This window comes from Solea senegalensis, linkage group LG13 (genome assembly GCF_019176455.1).
Source record: "Solea senegalensis isolate Sse05_10M linkage group LG13, IFAPA_SoseM_1, whole genome shotgun sequence".
NCBI classification, from domain to species: Eukaryota; Metazoa; Chordata; class Actinopteri; order Pleuronectiformes; family Soleidae; genus Solea; species Solea senegalensis.
In genome coordinates, this window is record NC_058033.1 from 17,619,601 (window position 1) to 17,642,418 (window position 22,818).

At 40.0% G+C, this 22,818-nt stretch overlaps 1 protein-coding gene across 1 annotated transcript; it reads right to left on the reverse strand.

The window, feature by feature from the left end:
• Positions 1-1,338: 1,338 nt before the first annotated feature.
• Positions 1,339-22,244, reverse strand: nectin3b (nectin cell adhesion molecule 3b). The gene is made up of 6 exons (XM_044043067.1): positions 22,106-22,244; positions 11,112-11,459; positions 8,341-8,640; positions 6,364-6,481; positions 5,296-5,447; positions 1,339-2,102 (listed from the first exon to the last, which is right to left on the reverse strand). Exons 1-6 carry the CDS (start codon positions 22,170-22,172, stop codon positions 1,441-1,443), a joined length of 1,647 nt encoding a protein of 548 aa, XP_043899002.1. The 5' UTR covers positions 22,173-22,244; the 3' UTR covers positions 1,339-1,440.
• Positions 22,245-22,818: the final 574 nt, after the last annotated feature.

The following is a 22,818-nucleotide window of genomic DNA, read 5'->3' on the forward strand; positions in this document are numbered from 1 at the left end:
GCGGTGAAATCTGATACGGAGTTACAACTGTCAAACCATGTGCTGTTCACACCGTGCATCACATGGCACAGAGAAAAAAGGGGGAGGGGTCTGAGACAATGAGCCTCACACCGACGAGACAAGAAAGTGATGGAAGAGCGGACTAAAACAGCTACAGGGAAAATTGGAATGCAGTAGCTGGTGTTTGACCAGAGAGAGGCAGTGTGCTGATTTTAAAACATGTATGATTTGAATAATTTACCCAGATGTGTCAATGATATAATGAAAACATGACTCGCAACTTCCTCTTCCTTTAAACACCGCACATGTGGCTCAGTCATAGCTGCCAGCGATTATAATACTCATATAGATTCTAGCAATATTATTACATTAATAACAAGATGTTCCGTTGTAATTATCACATTATAAAATGTACGTAAAATATATTTAAGCTTGATTACTGTTTTTTAATTAGAGTTGTCCACATGTTATTTACTTCATTTTAGATTGAATGTCTGGTTTTTGATATTAATAGATTTATTTTGCATCATATATATGTTAAGTTTGCACCATTCCATGTCGAAACAAACACCTTTACTTTGAAATTCTGTGGAAATATCATCGTGAATATCTTTATTGTGATATCATGATGGAATATCGTGTCAGAAGCTAAAGCTCATATTGCTTCACTAGAGTAGATACTCATTGGCCCCCAGGTGATTTGAGTTTGACACCCCTGCACACTAAACTGAAGATTTGCACCTGGATCAGTGAGTAACATTACAAGATACCCACATACACTGGTGGTTTAGTTACACTTTAAGAACAGATATTTTAGTAGACAACAAATGATCGATGAGCGACGATCTAGTTGCCACGTCAGCAAATTATGCAAAAGGCAGTGCAATAATTGCATGACTGTTTGTGACCTCCTCGTTGAATCTCACAATAACGCCTCTGCCGTGTCCTTTCTCAGTTTTCCATGGATACAAGCCAATCACATCCACATATTCTATCATCATATTCTAAACTATACGTTATCAGTGGGAACACATAAACAAATACAAACCAGTGTCACATAGCCTTTAAATGGCTGATTTTGTCGCGAGATCACATGGCACAAGCATGTGATCTCGTAGCCACAAGGCTTTCACTCCATAAGTGAAACAAACTGAAGTGGCAGTCCATGTGGTAAGGCAGACACCACACACCACATCATGATCATGTTTTGTACACACAGAAACACGACATAGATGTTGACTGTCAAAGTGGCTGTGCAGTCCAGTCCGTCCCCATGAAGAACATTATATATATATATATATATATATATATATATATATATACATATATATATCAAGTGTCAACCAGGACGCTTACAAAACAAGGGAATTACAGAAGAGTGTATGTGCATGAACAGGAATCCTAATGCTCCCTAATTTTCACAAATGAAACCTGCTCCTGTCAAACATACCACTCCCTGCGTGAAATGACTGAGCCGTCTGTGTGAGACACATATTCGCCATCGGGCCCGCTATCGTAGCAGTCATCTGACAGGTAGGGGGAGCCATTTCCCTCTAGTTTGGGTGAATGAGGGTACTTGGCCTTTCGAGGACTAGAATACTGTGAGTGTTCAATCTGGTGATTCTGCTGACGACTGTGCTGACTGCTCTCCCTCATTGCTCTAGTGTAGCCATTAGGGGGGTAGACCTCTCCGTTATAGTTGCTATGGTGATGGCGGTCACGTTCATGTTTGAGTTGGCAGTCGCCCCACTCCTCTCTGTCTTGGTCTCGATGGTTGGAGCTGCCGCCAGCCTTGGTTGGGCGGAGCTCGTGCTGCGTGGGGGCAGTCTGGAGGTCACTGGGACCCAGGTACTGCTTGGTGTAGTAATTCCCGTGGAAGGTCTGCTGTTTGCGGAGGTAATACACACCCACCAGAGACAACAACAGCAGCAGGAACAAGGCCCCACCCACAGCCCCACCCACTATGGAACCAAGATTTCTCTCAGGCAGGGCTTCAAGTGTGGGGAAGCTGAGGAGGACTTGGCCCTTATCATCCACTAAGGTGGAGGAGGCAGTGCCAGCTAGGACAGGAGCAGTAATGGTGGAAGGCATGGTGGGAGGATCTAATGAAGGAAAGGAGGGTGAGAGGGGAGTAGATGATGGGAGGGAGAGATGAACAGACAGAGAAGCAGAGATTGTCAATGCCAACTACATCAGCATTAATCTAAGAAGGATAGGCTGACAGAAAAACATCAACTTCCACACATTAAAACTGCAGTACATGCTCACAGCAGTCTCAAGTTTGCACTGCCAATCAGAATTCAGAAAACAATGATGAACAGGTGAAAGTTTGACATAAAAATAGAGAATTTGGTTAACTGAGTTGATACAATCTAATGTTAGATGACAAAAAAATGAATTCTGTTGCGACAAAATAGAAGTTTTTAGGGATAGGGATAATTATTTGATTATTCACTTGATAATAAAAAGCTGATCAGTTATTGTGACTATTCTGTCATTTATTAAAATGAAAATAAATGATGTATTAATGATTGCATTTCCAAAAACAAATCTTGTGGGTCATCAAGCATCATCAGCAACAGGAATTCATGTGTACAGAAGTGATGAAATTTACAAGATTTCTTGAATGCATCCTCAACACGCTGTAGATCCCGCAGAGGTGATGACATTTACCAGGATCTTTGACTGCATCTTGTTAGCTGCTCCCAGAAGCTCAACTCACTGGGAACCCTGCAATACTTTCACTAGCTCTCATACGCCAACTTTACAATATTCTAATATTCCACGAATAATAACATAGAATATTCCAATAGCATCTTGGCTATAAATACTCAACACTAGTAGGTTTCCTAAGATGATTGCCACCACCCAGTACAGCTTTCCACAGGCCATAATCAGTATCATTATCAATAATATCTTAATATTATTAGGCTATATTTCAATGTATGAGACATGTGGATATAAAGCTGCACACAGGTTATTCTACCTACCTAAAATTCACTTATTGCCTTTCATTTCTGATAATACCTGGTTTAAGTCGTTGACCTTTTAATGTTAAATGGTCAAATTGTGAGGCTTAAAATGAAAGTTTTCCTACATTTTTAAAATGTAATTTGTCTTAATCAATATATAATCTTGATTTAATAATACTTAGCATATTTCAGTAATTTAATCAATAAAACAGCCTTTAAAACCAGGAAAAGTCATCACAGATACCTCATCACAATATGACAATATCCAAAATCTAAAGTCATGTCACGATATAGATATATCAGCCTATATGGCCATATGAGGTCAATTGTCTATTTATATAGCATTTTTCAAGTCTTCATATCCACTAAAAAGACCTTACACTTCAGTTGCCTTTCACCCATTCATCAACATGCTACATGTTGATGAATGGGTTGCCACACGCTGCCAACAACAGAAACCTAAGGCCTCTGAAGAAATGAAAGATTGAACAGAGTATAATCTAAACAAAATGAAAACATTAAACCTAATCCAGGATACTGACATGGAAGGCACAAGAAAAATCTATTGAAATTCTCCTGTGTGTCTTTTGGCTTCGACAAACTGGATATCCAATTATGTGAAGTCGAGTATTTAATCAAAAGTCACCAATGCAAAGCATGCCAGTGTTTGTCAATGTCAACAGTGTGTGTCTGGTGAGTCACTAACAGCTCGGTGAAGCAACGTGTCTGCTGTTGGCTTTCCTCATCAGCTATTCTATTCTATTCTATTCTATATCAGGGATGCTTCTGACCAACCACTGCCTGTAAAACGTGCGCACAGCTTTGTAATTGGGGGGTGGGCATCTCTAGGTACTGTTATAATTATTATACAATATACTAATATATTATAATTTGTTTGTAAACAATTATCACTGCAACTTGATTGCCTTGCAGCAAGAAGGTCACCAGTTCGGACCCTGGTTTGACCAAAGACCTTTCTGTGTGGAGTTTGCATGCTCGTGTGCGTGGGTTTTCTCCCACAGTCCAGAAACATGCAGAGGTTAAGTGGACACTGACTGTGATGCCAAACAGCCTCAGGCAGTGGAGAGAGAAAGGCGACAAAGCGACAGCCCTCACAACACCGCACAAATCCTTTCAGGGTTCTCACACATTGGTCGACATAAAATTCAAGGATTTTCCAGGACATATTTCGTCAAATTCAAGCACCAAATGTGCTGACACAGGTTAAGATGGGAGGGCAACTTGTAAGAGCAGCTTCCACTTTTATTGACTTGCAGCACGCTCTGCATCTGGCCAAGAGATTGTGCATGCGATCTTGGGTAAGCCCGTCTTTGTCATTTTCTTTGGTGAGCCACAGACCTTAACATTTGCATTTTCCAGGCATCACATCATTTTCTCTCTCTTGCTTAACGTTACTGTTGTAGGCCGTTTACTTCATGGGAGAAGAATATTTTTTACTCAGTTGGAGAATTATGTCTCAAAAGGTTTAAACTGGTTTAAATTTAAATCGGTATTGGACTGTGGTATGGTGCTATTCCTAGTCCAGATGTGAGAAAAAGATTCCCATATGAGAGCAGAGAAACATGAACCCAAATATTTGTACATAAAGCATATCAATAATCTGACTCCATGCAGAGGCAGTCAACTGACATATGTGAGCACAACCACAGCGACACATGCACATGACTGAGGGAACACCGACACGTGTAAGCTCATGCATATCTGTACAGGCCCTCTCAAAGGAAAATGAAATATGGATGATAAATAATAAATAGGAGTTGAAAAGAACTAGTTAATGTTTTATGAATCTGGGACATCATCTCAGTCAGGCTGCAGGGTGTGTGCCACATACGGGAGTTAAAGAAGCACAGGAGATAAAAGAAGATGTAAAAGAAAAATCCCACCATTATCAGAACATCATGGCAGGCTTTGATTAACCACAACATGTTCATCATACACAACAGTGACAGTGAGGACAGAGCAGAGGTTGTGTGCTGAAGAAGCGTTAAATATTTGCAGCTGTGTGGCACAGGAACTCCCCTTTAGAACATCTGGAGACCTAATGTTAATCGGGGCTAATCAAGCTAATCAGCAAGCAATTGGGACTGAACCTAATATTATCAGCGCCAACGCACTGTGTGCTATGGATGTGAGTATCAGTATGAACAGAATGAGCCAGAGTGATTCAGTGTCACATTTCAGCTTGAAGGACAATGTCAGAGGCAGCGATACCCTCTATGACCCAGCATGCACGCACGCACACTGCTTCCTATGGGGGAAGAGAGGGCGATGTGAGTCAGCTGTGTGTATATATCCCACTCACCTTGTATGAGAATGCGCACATCCCGACTGCGGAGGTTGATGTCATTGGCAACCTCACACCTGTATACTCCAGAGTCATTCCGCTGGAGGGGACGCAGGAAGAGCAAAGTGCTATTTATTATTTCCACCCCTTCTGGCATTTCACTGTCCAATCTGTGACACGCAAGAGAGACACACATTCAGATGACCAACGCCTTTTTCATGCACATGTGACATTTTACATATAACTATGATTGGACAGATTTTTACACGAGTAAAACATTTGTCTGAGTTGTTTCCGTTCAGTTAAATTTCAGGGATGATAAAAATGAGCATTAAAAATGAGCAATATTCTCAGTATTAGAATGTGACCTCCCCAGACAAACTGCAGCGACATAATGTTTCTATGACACATATAATGTCAGCAGCTGCATCACTCATCAGTCGCCACCAAAAAAAACAATAGTGACAAGCTAAACCTTGTTAGCAGGTGTATAAGATCTGCTGTACGCCCATAAAGCTTAGTGCTGTGCAAGACTGCGTAAACCAAGACCAAGACAATACCAAGACCAGAGGGTATCAAGACCAAGACAAGACCACGCAGAAGTAAATAAAGGTTTAGTGTCTTTGGACCATTTATCAAGTTTCTGAAAACAATAATATGTAAATCATAATAAGTGCCTAATTAATAAATAATAATTGGTGTCTACCTCTAATCATGAAAGCACCCACACTGTGAGTAGGTTTTCAGCTGACATAATGACTGTTATGTATGTTTATGGTCTGAGTGAGCTACGGGGGCAGGGTTTTCAGCTCCAGTGATACTCCGAGCCATTTTAAGGACCACAATAAATGCTGAACACAAAAGTGATGAAACTGTTTCAACGGTGTGAACCCACAAATTAGTAATTCATAATTCTCAGTGTTTTCACATATTTTCAGGAATCATTTATCAAGTATAATGCAAATTACTGCAAACGTAACGTTTAAAGAAAGGCAACAATTTGAACTGAATTAGTGTTAAACGGTTAGTAGCCTGTAAAAAGTCAGAGGAATAAAAGGAATATGTCATATACAGACATATACACACCTAATCCATCTGAAGTGATGGGCTGGTGGGTTTGCGTTAGCTTTGCACGTCATTTGAACGTTTTCCCGACCCACATACCAATCTCCATCATAACCCACGACTGAGATGTCAGGGGCGACTACAGAGAGACAAAGAAAAATAAATAATTAATAATGAACAACCATCCTTTGAAGACTGTTACTGCACAGAGTGAGCAGCAGTTCTGCACTCTGTTAACCAGGTTTAATTAACCTGGAATGTCACAGTGAATTTTCATACTGAAGAGATATTCCTGCTGGAAAACAGTATTAATAGTTTTGATTGAGACTATAAATAAAAAGGAGAGCATTTGCCTGGTTAGTGAGCAGCATTACATGGAGTCTGGACTATTTGATAGTTTAGTGAACTATGGCAGAGTTTACTGAGAAGTTCATCCCTTCAGTGCCAAGTCATCATGGGATTTACACATTTCTTTATACACTTTGTTCAGTTACTTATAAATTCCATGGACAAATGTCTGCTGTATTATATCCGTCACTGTACCAACACTAAAGGGCACAAAGTCCTTGTGTTGTGACTACGATCTGTCACGTAACAGAATTTAAATGGAACTTTTATCTATTTCTCAAAATAGATAAATAAATATATATATATATTCAAGTGGATTATTTTATCACTTTCACTGGACTATTTGTAGCACTTACAAAATAGGAATGGGCATGAGTATGTGATCATTTGCTTAAACAGATTCAAAATAATTCTTTTGACTCCAATAATTTGTGGTGCACCTATGACCACAACTTGGCAGGATCAGCAAACATTAAGTTAGTGGACTTCATGTGTTTGCAGAAGTGATGAAAAATTAGAGGTTTCTTGAATGCATCTAGTTGCTGCTCCTATTTACTCAACACACAGTAAACTCTGCATTATTTTCACTAGCTCTGATGCGCTGGAGTTTAGAATATTCAACAACCGATACCATTCAATGTTCAAATTCAAAGCATTTTGCTAGAAATGCCCACTTTTAACACATTTTTTTTTAATCATGGATAACACAAAAGACAATCTTTTCTTAAAGGAGACATATTATACCCTATTTCTCCAAGTTAAAATAGATCCCTGGTGTCCTAATGAACATGTCAGTGACATGCTTTGGTCAAAATACCATAAGGATGAATAGCAGTTCAATAACCCTGCCAAAACCACCCCTTTCAGAACGCTTGGTTTTGTGCATGGTCCCTTTATATGCAAATGAGAGACAGGCAAACACACACCCACTTCTTCCAGGGGGTTTCTGATTTGTCCTCTTTACAGCGCTCACTCACTCGTATTAAAATGATTAAAAAGTTGATTTTGCATAATATCTCCCCTTAAACCATAATTAACAGCTATAAAGAAGCCTGTGTTTTTTTCACCAAGACATATGTCTTGTGCTATATCCAAGGTGAATTAACTCAAACATCAACATCAATAGCGTCACTTTTATCAGTGTTATTTTGCTGAAATAATGAAAGCAAGCAAAGAAATATCTGTTGTATTTGTTGTCAGTAAATGACAGCTAATTTTGGACCTCAAAGTACATGTTGTTTCTGACCAGTCTGATATATCCAAATTCCAGAAGTCAGCATATTTTGGTGGAAAGAGAAGACAGGAAGCGCGGGTAGTTGTTTTCACCATCATCTATGGCTGTAGTTACAAAGAGTGCTGCACTTTAGATTTTGTGAAAACCCCTCAAAAAAAGAAACTGCGTCATGTGTGGTTTCAGGGCCGACTCCAGAAGCTCCGTCTGGATGACAGTCACTTCCAACGCTACTTGCACATGTGATTGCAGCATTACAGGCGCACAGACTGTGTCAGTACCTTATACAACCACACCTCAAAAAACTCTAACTATTCATTTAATACGGTTTGTTTAATTTAAACATTCAAAACATCAGGACAGAATTATTATAAATGAACATATTTATTGTAAATCTGTCCCTCTACTAAGAAACTTACACTGTACATTGAGCTGGTAGGGGATCCTGAAGTCCCTTGGCAGAGCCGGATGGCGGACCACACATGTGAGCGTGTGACCTTGGACGTGGCGCGTGGGCTGCCACAGGTAGCGCACTTGTGTGCTGGTGGTGCCGTTGACCTCATCAAACAGCTGCACTTCTGACTGACCGAAAAGATTGGACTCCCAGGACACCTCTGCAGGGGGGCGAGCCCGCTCTGCAATACAGGTGGCCACCACCGTTTCATTGCCATCATCGATCAGGGCAGTTGAACCTGCGGAGACGTATACCTTCGGCTCCACTATGATTTGGAGAGCGAGGAAAAACACATTAGCACTTTAATAGCCTTAAAAACAAAAACATGTTGCTTCATTTCGTTATAACTGAGTCAAACTGAGTATTAGCAGCTATAGCCATCCCTGCAATGTGAAATGTGAATAAACTGATTGCATCTAAGCAGGCAATGGTCCAATAAAGCTCAGGATATCACGTGACTCAATTTCTATGAACCTCCATCATGACAACCACAGATGCAGCAAAAATGAACAGCCTGGTGCTGGATTCAACCTTTCAAAGTTCACTGTGCAAAAAATTGATATCCTTCACACTTTCATGGTATTTTTTTTTTATGCATGAGTGAGTGTCCCCCACCCCCCCGCTTGTATTGGGTGAGCGAGGGAGAGCTAGCGGCACATTTGAGTATGTGTGTGTGTTTATCTGCATATACAGTATTGTTACTCTAATATAGGTTTCCTGCCAAGTTGGTACAGTAAAGTGCTCATTGTTGTAGTTACTACCACAGTTACCTCTTCAGCTACCCTTGGTCAGATTTTGTACAGCCTGTAGCTTTGGCTGTATAATGTATTATTTATTGTTAATTATTATAAAATAGTACATTTGTAAATAACTTTTATTGTTAAAAAAAAGTATAATATAGCATATATACATATATATCATATATATCAACAGCGTCCACCCTTCCCTCCTCCCCCATACCACTGCCATCCTTGTCCATAGCCTCATCAACTCCCGGATAATATCAGCCCACCGATAATGTCGGCCTGATATTAGCCTATTATTGTGATATCGGTTTGCATCGGTATCTGTTTTCCTGCCAATAATGAAAAACCGATGAAAGACTTTTATCACCGAAACAAAACCACCAAAATGATGTTGTGATGACGCATGCGAAAACTGCGGCCAGCAGGCGCCTGTCTATACCCGAGTAGAGTCTGTCCAAGATCAGTTTGGAACACCAATAAAAATGGTTCCAACAAGATGCGAGTACACGGTGGAACAGCACCTATTAAATGCTGGACAAAAGCGAAACTTGGCTGCATACAGCGCAGATTATGAACTCCCGCGACATTCACTTCACACTAGAGAACATTCTCTCTTCTCGCCCCCTTTGAGCAGTTAACTAAAGAGATTGGCTCATCTGATGCATCTGTTATTCCCTTAATTGCAGCACTAAAGTGTCTTCTAAACAAAGAGGCTGAGACGGACCACGGAGTGAAAACAATGAAAAGAGATTTACTCAGATCTACTCAGATCCCCTGCACTTCCTCGAGACTGTATGAAGATCATTATTTGGATGTGGGGATAAAGCTGCGCGTAGAGAAATGATCCAGCCCGCTTGGAGACGGAGAAGCCACAGCGCATGAGCGGTGTGCAGAAAAAAAAGGCCTGTCTGTCTGCATCAGATGAGGGGCACACTCTATAATATAATACACTTAAAACCAAAATTAAAATTAAAAACAAAGGTACAAAATTGGCATAATAATTTATTTCAGATTTTCGTTTTCCCCGATTTTTGGTTTCGGGCAACAATTTTAACTTTGGTGCATCGCTAGTTATATTGTTCTTGCCAGTAAAGATGTTTCGCGTTCATGTGTTCCCCCAGCTACTTCCCAAAGTACATGTTTTCTGTAATACAGAGTTCTGTAATGTTCTGCGTCTGTGGTAACTTGCCCATTTTGAATTACTTGCCCTTATTTCATGAGTCACCATAATGGTCCTTCAAAAAGCCTCAGAATGTGCCATTTTTACCACCAAACCCCCACTTGGTCGCGCCGCTCCCTCGCTATGCTAAGCTCCCCCTTGCTAAATTTTCCTAGAAAAACGAATAGATCTATCATCCCCCCCAGGGGAAACACTGAACTTCCTGATTAACTTCCCTTCATCTTACTCTAGCAAGTCACTAAAAGTTTACAGCCTGGAGGGAAACTCTGGAGTCTAATGACTAAAGACAGCGTTGTTGAAAGGGGTAAGTGTTGCCTTAGCGTAACATTTGCATTAGCAACAGGTAGCGTAAATGTGTCAATGTAAATAATTGCTGTGCAGACTAGCTCTCAGTAAATATAGTCCAAGTCCATGATTTACCAAGAGCATCCATTGGTCTTTTCTGCTCATTGTGAGCACGTTTTACAGCAGATTCCCCTTCACCGTCTCTCTAGATCTGTATGCCTTCCCGTTAGCCTGTCACTGACTGTTTTGGCACATCTATCCACCATCTTCACTGAAAACTGCCAGCGAAGAGACGAAGTTGTCTGACAAATTGTCAGATTTATGTGACGATACATGTCTATAGCGTCGAACAGCGTTGTTTCCTGCCAGAGGACGTTATTTTGGTTGTGTGATGTCAGCTATCTGAGCTCTACACGAGACACAAACTAAATCAATGATTTCTCAGTCTGTTCTCTATTATGTGGATTTTTTTATATGTATCTAAAAAGTGACTCTGCATTACTGTAACTTAAATATAACACTTACCAAGCACATTGACAGTAGTGGAAGCTTGAGTGTTTCCCAGAGGAAATGTAGCAACTTTACAGGTATAGATCCCGACGTCAGAAAAGCCAACATTTTCCAGTACGATAGTGGCATCATGAGAGGAAGGCGAACGAAAATACAAGCGCTGGCCGAACTCTGGAGGGATGGAGATGCCATAGCGTGGGTTGTACACAGCCACCGTGACAGAGCCTGATGGTAGACGACGCTCCCAGGAACTCTGCGTGAGAGTAAGATTTGTTCCCACCTCCACCCTACACTCCAATGTCACATTCTTCCCCAGCACAGCGCTCACCCTCTGTGGTACCAACACCTGACTGCTCCACACACCTGCACACAGACACAGAAACAAAACTGAATCCACATGCAATCATGTTCATTTGCAATTGTATAATAGAACACAACTCATTAATTAAAAGAGCCTTTATTATCAAAACATCTTGAAAATGCCATGCTCAGTTCAAGTGAAGTATAATCCTCGTTTCCAGAGCCCATTCTTCGAAATGTGTTGCCAAAAGAAATTAACTTGCGATACTAATTAAACTTGTGTTGCTTTCCATTTACATCAGAAGTCAGAACTGGCAGTGACGTCACTCCGGGTTCACCGTGTTCCAGTCGAAAATGCACCTGGGGTTGGCCACTGTTTTTGATAAAAGTCAATGACAAGGCTCTTTAGGTGACAGCAAGTAACATATCATGTTTTAAAATTTAAAATGTCAGTGTTTCAATTTCAGTGTCTCTCAAACATATGTGTTGTTTTCAATATCATATCAACTAGTTCATTTTAGAAGGTTGTAATTTGTGAACTGTTGAAGTTAGCATGTTGTTTTGGGGCTATTTTGGGTTAGGTGGTCCATGAGAGTTTTTTTATGGGTTAGGTGGTCCTTGGTCTGAAAAGGTTTGAGAAACACTGCTCTATGTGGTATTCTGTGCAAACAAACACCATAGCAACATGTCTACAGTTGCATTAAACCATGTGATTTTACTGATTTACTGTGAAACAAATATGACAGAAGAGCTGTTAACAGTAAAAGTAGCAGCGTTTTTGGTGCGAGCCATGTCAGAGTTGCTGAAGTTGCTCCATGCTGTTGGGTCCCTGGGCAATAAACTTTACCCCACGTTAAAAGCAGCGTGTGAATGGGTAGTTGTGTGATATAGAAAAAGGGCTGAATGTCGATGCATGTGAGATGCTTGCATGAATGTGAGTGAATGGGTGAATGGCAAAACTGTAGTGTAAAGCTTTGAGTGATTATCAAGATGAGAAAAACATGATATAGACACAGACCATTTACCCCTCAACCTGCTACATGTGGAACCTTCCAGAATATTGTTGCTAGAATAACATTTTCAGTCCTGCAAACTGTGCCAATTTTGAGTGTGTTGCAGGTGTCACTTTCAATTTTTATACATTTGTAAAATACAATTTAGTCAGTGTAAACACCGGAAAGATCTTCTTTGTACTTCATTCATTCATTCATTCATTCACCGTCTACCACTTTATCCTCCATATGAGGGTCATTGAGAGCTGGAGCCAAACACAGCTGACATAGAGAGAAAGGCCGGGTATACCCAGGAAAGGTCACCAGTCCATTGCAGGGCAAACATACAGAGATGAACAACCATTCAATCTCACACTCACGGTCAATTTAGAGTGTGTTTTTGGAGTGTGGGAGGAAACCGGAGAACCTGGAGAAAAGTTTCCATTTTAACGTCATCATTTGAATTGATTCTCAATTTTTTTTCTCTCTGCCATTTTAGACTTGTTTGGTTTAGTTTAGGAACATTGGTTTTATGTCATGATAAATCATTTCAATTTTTTCAATTCCCATTTCAGTTGTCTATATGGTGTCATGAGTCATATGCCCATTATTAGTTTGCAATGTACAACACTAAGGCCTTAAATTGTCAAATTGAAACGACTTATTAACAACATGAATGAAAGAATAACCAGACAATTGCAAACTAACTGTAAAAAGAAGATAATTCATGTAGCTCTGTCTTACTCTGAAATCTCCAGATTTCACACCGTGGTTGTTGACACAACTCACGGGGAACGCAAAAATATTTCCACACAGGTGATTTCAGAGAAACGTGGGTTTGAGTTCAGTCGATGCGTCGCCCAAATGAGCAGTTGCCGTGGTTATTAGTTGGCAGCAGATATGGCTACAACACTGTTTTCTTCCCCCTCTGGCACGTCGCACTGTGGCGGTTAAATCCTCGATTCCATCTTTGCTTTCGAAGGTCGAGATTGTGACGTTGCGTCGATCAATATTTGATTTACATTCGAGATTGTGACACCCCTAATACCATGACAGCATCAGTGTGAAACGAGTGCTTCTGCTATTACCTCTACTATCAGACCGGAACCAGAGTATGCCACCACAGCAGGCGCTCAAGCAAATAATACACAGATGTGACTGAATGCTCCTTAGAAGAATGGGTTTTGTCTCAATAGATTTCCTCATCCTGACCTGAATACAGGACTCAAAAGCAGGTCGTCTTTATAGATATAACGAACCTATGCACTCTGTCACCTGCACTTGTCACAAACGTGACATGTCTTGAAAGCAGGAGTTCAGCATCGCGCGGAGGAAAGTCAGTGATATGAAGAGAGCAGACGGCGGCTGGCAGCAGAAAAAAAGGACAGAATGAGCTATGCTAACACATAATGATGACATCATCGCTGGGAGAAGAAAGAGAAGGCCGAATGAGGAGAGGAGAGGAGAGGAGAGGAGAGGAGAGGAGAGAGCCGAGTCACATATGAAGAAGCAAGTCAGGGGAAATATATCACCAGGATTCCAGCAAACAAATAACAGAGGAGTTGCAAAGAAAATATAACACCAGCAGACTGCCAAAGCCTTCAAGCAGATCACTAATTGCAACAAGCTGCCAGCAGGAAAGACATCATCATAAATCAAAACCTGCTGTGCTGCTTGGCAACTGATTCCAAATATTCTATTGTTGTTTTGCCAAAAACAGCTCTGTCTCAGGCCAATCACCCACTAGAAGGCCATGTCCTCACACATTTAAAACCGCAGAAAGAAACCCTTCTAATGGTCTCACTTTACATTTTGCATTAAACTGTTCTAACATGTATGTAAAGTTTGATTCTGTGAGGCAGTTTCCAACAAAGATTAAATACAAAGTTGGTTTTGACAGCTTCCAGATAATAACAAAAGAAATCCAAATTAGTGTGACATAGTGTTAATTGTATAACATTTTGATTGGCACAGTAAATGATTTAATAATTTCTATGTTAGCCCAAATGTGGTTATAAATAAGTTTGTACAACACAAGCCAACAAAGTAGTTGGGAGAATTGAAACTTCATAGCATTTTTTTTTTGGAAGAATAGGCATCATGAGTCATTGTGTGGCTCATGCAGAGAAAAGGAAGCAGATATCAGTGGGGAAATGTTGAGCTTTGAAGGCTGTGGATACACACACACACACACACACACACACACAGAGAGAGTACAAAATGGAGATCTATACCACCTGCTAAAGGAATCCAATATAAAATAGCTTTTAAAGGGATGGTTGTACTGACACATCTGTGTCGAGAACCAGTCTGAGACTAGCACAAAGCCTCGGGTCTCGCAAGAAACACAAAGTGCTTGACACACACACACACACACACACACACACACTAACACACAGCGAGAGCATTATTTTACACGTTCATCATGGAAGACGCAGCGAAAAAGCAGCAGAGAAAAACATTTTCGGAGAAAGCGAGGAAGAGGAAATTATTGTCACATGCAACATGTCATGGACAAGGCTCCATGGCTTGTGTTTGAAAATAAATGCACATGGCCAGTAGAGGGGAAGGGAGGGGGAGAGTCAGGGGTGAGTTTTTACAACAGTGAGGGTGAAGCGGTAGACAATGGATGGGTGTTCATGGTGGCAGGATATATATAGTCTGAGATAATATTTTGATTGTTGTTTTAAAGATAAGCAAATTTACATTATCCAGTATTTGACATTATCCACTATTTTTTGAAAGCAGGGCCCAGGGTGGGCAAATCAAACATGTTATAATCCTCCTCTCTCTTGCTCTGGCATTTGCTGTGGCTATACCATTGTCTTTGTCATATTGCTCTTCTTTTGATTGGAGATTTTGCTTTAAGATAACTTTAATTTAACTTTCACTTCATCCTGCCTTAATTCACAATGTCTCTATTCTATGTGTGATTGTGTAGATTGTAATGTATACTTATTCAAATAAAGCGTTCACACAGTGTGCATGCTTTGAGCTCGAGGTCTGTTTTGGTGTCGCAGCTTTACAGTGCCAAGTACAGGCCTGGCATATGTACTACAACGTTTAGAGTCATTTAGGGGTGTTGCATGTGGATAAAGACATTTCATTTACAAAAAAAAACTACAAAGAATACGGAAAGTCCCGTTTTCATGTCTTGTGTAACCAATGTTGGACAAATTACTTTAAAAAAGTCATTAATTATAGTTACTTCTCCCAAAAAGTAACCAAGTTAGTAACTGAGTTACTGAATTGTTAAAGTAAGTAGTTACCAAGGAAACATTACTTTTTTTCATGTGCAAATTTGCAAAAAAAAAACATGAATCCCCCCATGAAAACTTCAAGTTCAACTGCATATTCAATTATTGATAATGAAACGGAATATTAAATATGTTTAATGAATGAATTAGACACAGAATAACAGAAAACATTGCACATTAATCTAAAATGAACTATTTTAATGTTGCAGTAGGACACTGGGAGGCAGAACGCCTAACAAATGTAACAAATTATTGTGTATATAATCATTACTATGATTTTAATAGTAGAATTAAACAGATGTGTTAGAACATTTGATGATGATGATGATGATTCTTGCCTTTCATCTCAAAAGTTATGTCTGTACTTCTAATTTGAAAACGCTACTTTAGAATTTGCAGGTTGCCATCGCTGTGTGTGTCTCTTGGTTATTTGTGTATGTGTGACTGTGTGTGTGTGTTTGTGTGTCAAAGCCTGCTCAAAGGAAATGTTACTCTACCTTAGCCAGTCTTCAGTACTTGTGGGTGTCCCTACCCCTCACCAAAGACAAGAAAAAACTAGAGAGCCCGGTCGGATGAAAACAGCTTCAATGAGCTTAATTATAGTAACACGCAGCATTTTATTGTCAGTAACAGTAATGGCGTTGTAAGGACTGAAACAGTAATTACTTAGATTACCCTATTACTGAAGAAAATAGCGCAGTTAGTAATGCCGTTTCTTTTAATGCTGTTATTCCCATCACTGCGTGTAACTGGTGCGCTCTTTCATCACCCTCTTGTCCAGTCAGTGCAAGGCTTGTTGTCCCAGATTCCTCCCCCTTTTATAAATGCCAGAGCTGTCACTACTTCGCTTTTCTCTCTCTCCACTGCTCAAAGTGCTGAACGATCCCTTTATGACTTGCATATGCCAGGTTCAACGAGGAGGCTTCATGGCATGGACAGCAGATCAGAACAGGGAAGAAAAAGCATTTCCCCTGCAGAATACACAGGGGTACTGTATGAAATTTTTAGTGGTGACATGACGACAAGCTTACATAAGCATGTCCTCATTTCTACAACTCAGAATAGAAACTACAACATGGACAAAGTCTAGTTGATCTTATCTGTTGCCAATCTTACAACAGTAATAACAGATCCGTCTTTGTCTTCAGGTTTTACAGTCATTTAAGTTTACGTCTGGCATGCAAATTCAAATACAGTTTTTTTAATGCTTTGAGCAACAGCTATTGAATATTTTGGACGGATAAAAGTGTTGCTCAACACTTTCCTCTCATATTATCTCATATCTCACCTGTAGAACTTTCTTGTGTTGCAGACCAAGATATATCGTAGCAAAATATGACCAACGGCTACCACATCCATGTAAACAGTGACTAGATTTCATTTTCAATGGTTGGACCAAAACGTCTTCTCCCAGTTTATGATTACATAAACAATATAATTGAAAATAGATTATTACAAATACACTATGTATGAAAATATACATGCGATATATAGACCGAATATACCACACTACTGCAGAGTGGAACCGCAGATAGGGATTCCACTGCATGCGTGTTGCGTTGCATGACGGCTCCGTTCCGCTGTTGCTGTGTGAGCGCCATCCGTCAACACCCTCCTGCTCTGTTCACAGCCCCATCAGTGAGCAGCACAGCCGGTTAGCTGGAGCATTCAGTGGAATCCCGGGGTAAGGTTAACACAGACGAGCCTCGTATGGAGAATGCAAGTGAGAAGCCAGAGCTTGAGGAGCCACCAACTCCTTCAGCTTTGCCGTTTGGGTGAACTACGGTTTCCCAGTGAACTACAGCAGCAGCAGCAGCCGAGAAAGCCCAGTGAAGACGTGACGGCACTGTTCAGCTGAAATCGGCTGTGCCGTTAAACATAATTCATTTGAAACGGCATCGTCCAAATGTGGATGACGCCAGTGCAAGGAGAAAACAGAGTGCAAAATCTGTGCAAATGCTGATAAGGTGCGTACCAATACCCCTAGTTATTGACCTTCAAATGAGGATTGAGAATTAAACAATCCCTCAAAATTCATCACTTTCATCACACTGCAAACACTACATGTTTGTTGCCGCTGCCACATTGTGATGACTGGAGTAGAAAGATTTGGTTTTATAAATGCAATCATTGATAAAAACATTTGTTTTGTATCTTTTTTATATATTATACATAGTCACTAACTGATAGACTTTTTATCATCAAGCAAATAATCAAATACTCGTGCTCATCCCTAATTACCTAATTTAAGGAACATGGTTTGCTCCCCTTTAGTGCTTTACATTATTAGCTTTAATGGTGTGTGCATCTACTTTGCATTCAACAAAGGTACAAGGTCAAACTCCTCATTTAAATGTACGGCAGACTTGAAATAATGCAGGTCAAATGGACACCTGCCTCAACAACTTCAGCTGCAAGAAGGAGATAAACAAACATTATATTTAGGACTAAAACATGTCTCTAATGTCTCTTTAAGACAGAAGAAAAAGACAAACCTGACAGCAGCTGAAAATAACAGCATTACAACAAGTATGATGTAGCTTTGAGCAGTTTTACACATTTACAACAAAAGAGAAACAGAAATCATCTGGCCTTCTACTTTTTTTGGGCACATACTGTAGTTGTAGAATGCTTGTTGTGGGGCTGTATGATATACTGACATACAGTCAATGCCAACTGTGCTGTGCTGTGCTGTGCTGTGCTGTGCTTGGCCCAGGTGCAGAGAACTAGCTTGAGCTTTGGTGTGGGGAGTAAGCAGTTTCAAACTTTACGTCTAGGCAAGTCTGTCTAACAGTGAGATAAAGCAGCAGACATTCTGCACGATACTGCAAACTGGTGATGGGCAAGTATTTGATTATTCATTTGATCATAAAGTCAGTTAGTGACTTTGACTATTTGTAACATATTAAAAAGATACAAAACAAAGTTTCGTCAATTAGGGGTGTCCCATCTTTTTAACTTCCGATACGATACCGATATTGCAACCTTGAGTATTGGCCGATAACGATATCAGTCCGATATCAGCACGAATTACACTTACTTTAATTACTTATTTTGTAGTGTGGAATGTTAGAAAAATGTTAGAAAAAAAATTGTCAGTGACTGAATTCATAAAAACAAATATTTCAATACTGTTCAGTACTTCAATGACGACCCAATATGTGGAGACAGTAGACAGTAACAGCAGAGGTGATAACATTTACAACATTTCTTGAATGCATCTCATTAGCTGCTCTCGTTAGCTCCTGAACCTCTTACACTGGAGTTTAGAATATTAGAATATCCAAAGAATAATATCATAAAAAATTCACACATGGTGACTTTACACAATACAGTTCTAGCACAACTCGCCTCGGCATGACTTGAGGGAGATAGTACCTTGTACTCTTTCACTTTTTAGTACCTGCTCTGGCGAGGCACCACGCGAGCTAAGCCGATACTAAAATGTGACGTCGACAGACTGCGGGTCACTGATTGGTCAGAGTGACGTCACTGGAAGTCATGAGGGCAACGTCTGACATAGGAATCAAACCAAACAACTTTAGGACCTGAAAACGTGTTTATCTCCAAAATTTAGCAAGGAATTTTCAAAAATCGCAATATTTAACAGAGGAGTCTGGTCTATTTAGCACATTTAGTATTTTGCACTGCCAAAAGCCTGGAAATGTGAGCTGAATCACAACCCCTTCCGCCATATTTTAATCCAGTGACCGTGTCAGACGGAGTCTGCGCTCCGGTTATGCAGGAGTTACTGAATGATTGGGCAAACTTTTTTTTTTTAATTAAGTGATTCTAATTATTAAGTTCACCAAAAAAAAAACTGCTTTGGTCATCACTAATCTGTGTGTGTGTCGTGTATAAAACGACGTCACAGCAGTTCACCACAGTAAAAACTATCTCTTAAATAATCCAAATTATTCAGCTCTGGTTTTGTTGTTTTGTGGTTTAGTTAGTTTTAGAGAAAGATTTCACTTTTACTTAAGTTTTATAGGAAAAAAAAGCTTCATCCACATGCCTTTGCATTCAACTTGAAAGTTAGTTGAAGTTTAACTACAGGTCAGTGTGGACAGAGTGATTAAACAAGTGTCAGTGTACTGCTCTTTGATTAATCCATAGTGTGCAGACTGACCCTCCTCCACCCTGACTTGGGAGGTGCCGACATATGCAAGTTTGTTTCTCAACATTTTGACAAAATGCAACGCCATCTTAGTTAGTTTAGTTTATTAGGATCACTAAGCAACAGGTTATTGTGCTCCTACTACTCTACTCATCCTGGGGTCTTTTGAACAAGTACTGCAGGTTTTTTGAAGTGGGGGTATATAAGGACGTTATGAAGCGTGAGTGCCTTGCATACAGTAGACGATATTCAGCAAGCTGCCCGTTTAGAGTGTCTCAAGACAATGCACCATTTACATATTGTTTTGATGTGATTGGCGGTTAAAGTTCAAGTAAATTAATGATTATCTTACAGCGAGTCTCAAGTGTTATTATACTCATAAATTCAGGCCCAAAACAACTCTAAACACTGTAGCACGTATGCCATGTGGTGCTGTAGCACTGCCACAGAAATACACCACAGAAGAAGACGCTGAGCGTGCGCATATGGCATGTATGCCGAGTACAAACTTTTTTGGAATAGATCTTTCTTCAAATTTTAAACTAGTATGCATTACAATGTATACAAAAGACAGACAGGGTGACTAAGGAAAGAAAATAAAAGTTATCATAAAGTCCAGACCATCTCCAAACACAAGAAAATGAAGATAAGTACAAGAGAGAGGTGGCATTATGACGTTATCGTTTGCCCAAAATAGTAAAGTATTGGTCATCTACGCGAAAACACAAAATATTCAGCAAAACTATCTACACTCATTTTCATGTGGACAGTCCCTGCCGCCGAGTTGCAACTGTGTGAGGTACTCTGTGAGAACCACTCACTCACTCACACCGCAGCGGAGAGAGATGGATGACAAAGCGACATCTCTGGTGTTGGGGGAGAAGTCTGGGACAACAAGCCTCACGTTGGTTGAAATGGTGACTTATGTATGTACCAGTGACGCAAGACTGGACTAAAATAGCCAATGGTAAAGTGAAGGCAGTGGCAAGTGTTTCATCAGGGAGGTAGCAGATACTGCGATTTTTATCACATATGTAAAAAATAATGATATACATATACATATACATATGTATATACACACACACACACATACACATATGTATATATATGTATGTATATATATATATATATATATATATATATACATACATACATATATATACATACATACATACATACATACACATATATATATATATATACATACATATATACATACATACATACACACACACACACATATATATACTAAACTGTGATGATTTGCACCTAGATCAACAAAATAACATTACTAGATACTCATATACACTGCTTTACCCATGAATAGTGGTTTAAGGGTTGAGTTACACTTAAAAACAAGGCTACAACAACATTGACAGTGAGATTATGCTAAGGATTACTTGATTGCTAAAGATTGCTTAAACTGTTGGGTTAGGCTAAATCTCCTCTCTGCTTTTAAAACACACTTGGGAACTCTGTCTCATTATGACCATGTTTTGGTCTCCAAAAAGGTACGGCTGCAAATAACTAATGATTACTTTTATCAATCAAGTAATCTGTAAATTATGTTCTTGTTTAACTGAGTACTTGTATCCGTAAAAAGTGAGAAAATGTAGAGAACTGTCCACAAACCAAAATCCTTCAGTTTTAATGATTTATTAGTTATATGGAAAATACCTGAAAATAAACACATCTAAGAAGCTGAGAAATCAGAAAGCTTAATTTAATTTTGAAAAAACACTCAAACCTTTTATCAAGATAGGTGACAATTGATTTAGTTATCAATTAGTAATCGGTTAATAGAATAATTGCTGCAGCCCTACTATGAGGAGTACTGGTCCTGACAAGGTGAGTGTCACCAAAGGTCCCACAGAGGTAACACACACGTTCTCGTATTGCACTGACTTCCATTCATTTGGAAAACCTACCCATGGCTTTATCACTAACCTTAACCAAAATCCAAATCTCAGCCCTAAACTCAACCACTTCTACCTCATTAGGACCAGGTTTTATGACAGAAACGGTCCTAAAGAGGTAACACACACACACACACAGTTTCTATGGCAGCCTCGGGTCGCACCATCACCCGCGGAGGTGGCGCTGACCAGCTGCCTCTTTACGAAGCGTTCAACATCGAACTTGTAACCAAGTTTCCTTTGCTCTGTCTACGTTATCAGATAAAGTTGATTGACTTGCAACTTTAAATAGCCTCCAGTTTGAAGCTCACACTGGTCACCAGTCCACCTCACTGGGATTTCTGCTCGACACACACGCGTCGCTCTCCAAACTTCTGTGTGGCGACAAGAGAACAAATAAAACTCCGGTACCGAACACGAGACTCACCTGTGATACAGCTCAGGAGGTGAAGGTAGGCGTGCGTGCCGTGACTGCGGTGAGAAGATGGGGACATGTTTGGAAAAAGCAGCGCTGCCTCCTGCTCCAGGACTGTTTAACGGTATGTGCAGAGAAGCTCCTCAGCAACAACTCCTCTGAACTGCATGTGGACCGTACCATCTGCGGCGCAGCCAGAGGGGAGGCCGGGAGCACACCTGACACTGGCGCTGAATGAGCATTTGTCGAGGTTCTACAACAGCATCCCCCTGGAGGAAGGGTCCATTTTTAGACACATTACGTCATCTCTGTTGGTAACCCTACATATAGATTTGATTCATCTAAAACATAAAAAGCAGGATACACAGAATAATGGACGTTCTGGAATGATCCCAAAAATGGGAAATCCTTGTGTTTAATAAAGCACGTTATAATCTATGTTTTTTTTAAATAAACGTTAAAGATGAAATACAAAAATATGATATAACAATCAAAGATAAAAGCATACAAGATTAATAAGAACATACATCACAGCTATATAAAAAAGGTTTTACAATATTAGTATGCAACAACAATTAATACGTACACTCTATAAACTATTCTTGTGCATGGGTGTAGGGATTTGGATGTTAAATGGGGCTATATATAAGATATGCAAGTAGCAGTTAAAACGGATACTGAAATTCAATGTCCATCACACATCGTTCTAAAGCTGAAACAATTAA

Coding starts and splice junctions, on each gene's coding strand:
- nectin3b (XM_044043067.1), bottom strand. CDS start 22,172: ATGTCCCCATCTTCTCACCGCAGTCACGGCACGCACGCCTACCTTCAC. Junction 11,460..22,105: donor CCTCCTGAGCTGTATCACAG/GTGAGTCTCGTG, acceptor GTCTGTGTGCAG/GTGTGTGGAGCAGTCAGGTG. Junction 8,641..11,111: donor CACTACTGTCAATGTGCTTG/GTAAGTGTTATA, acceptor TCCAAATCATAG/TGGAGCCGAAGGTATACGTC.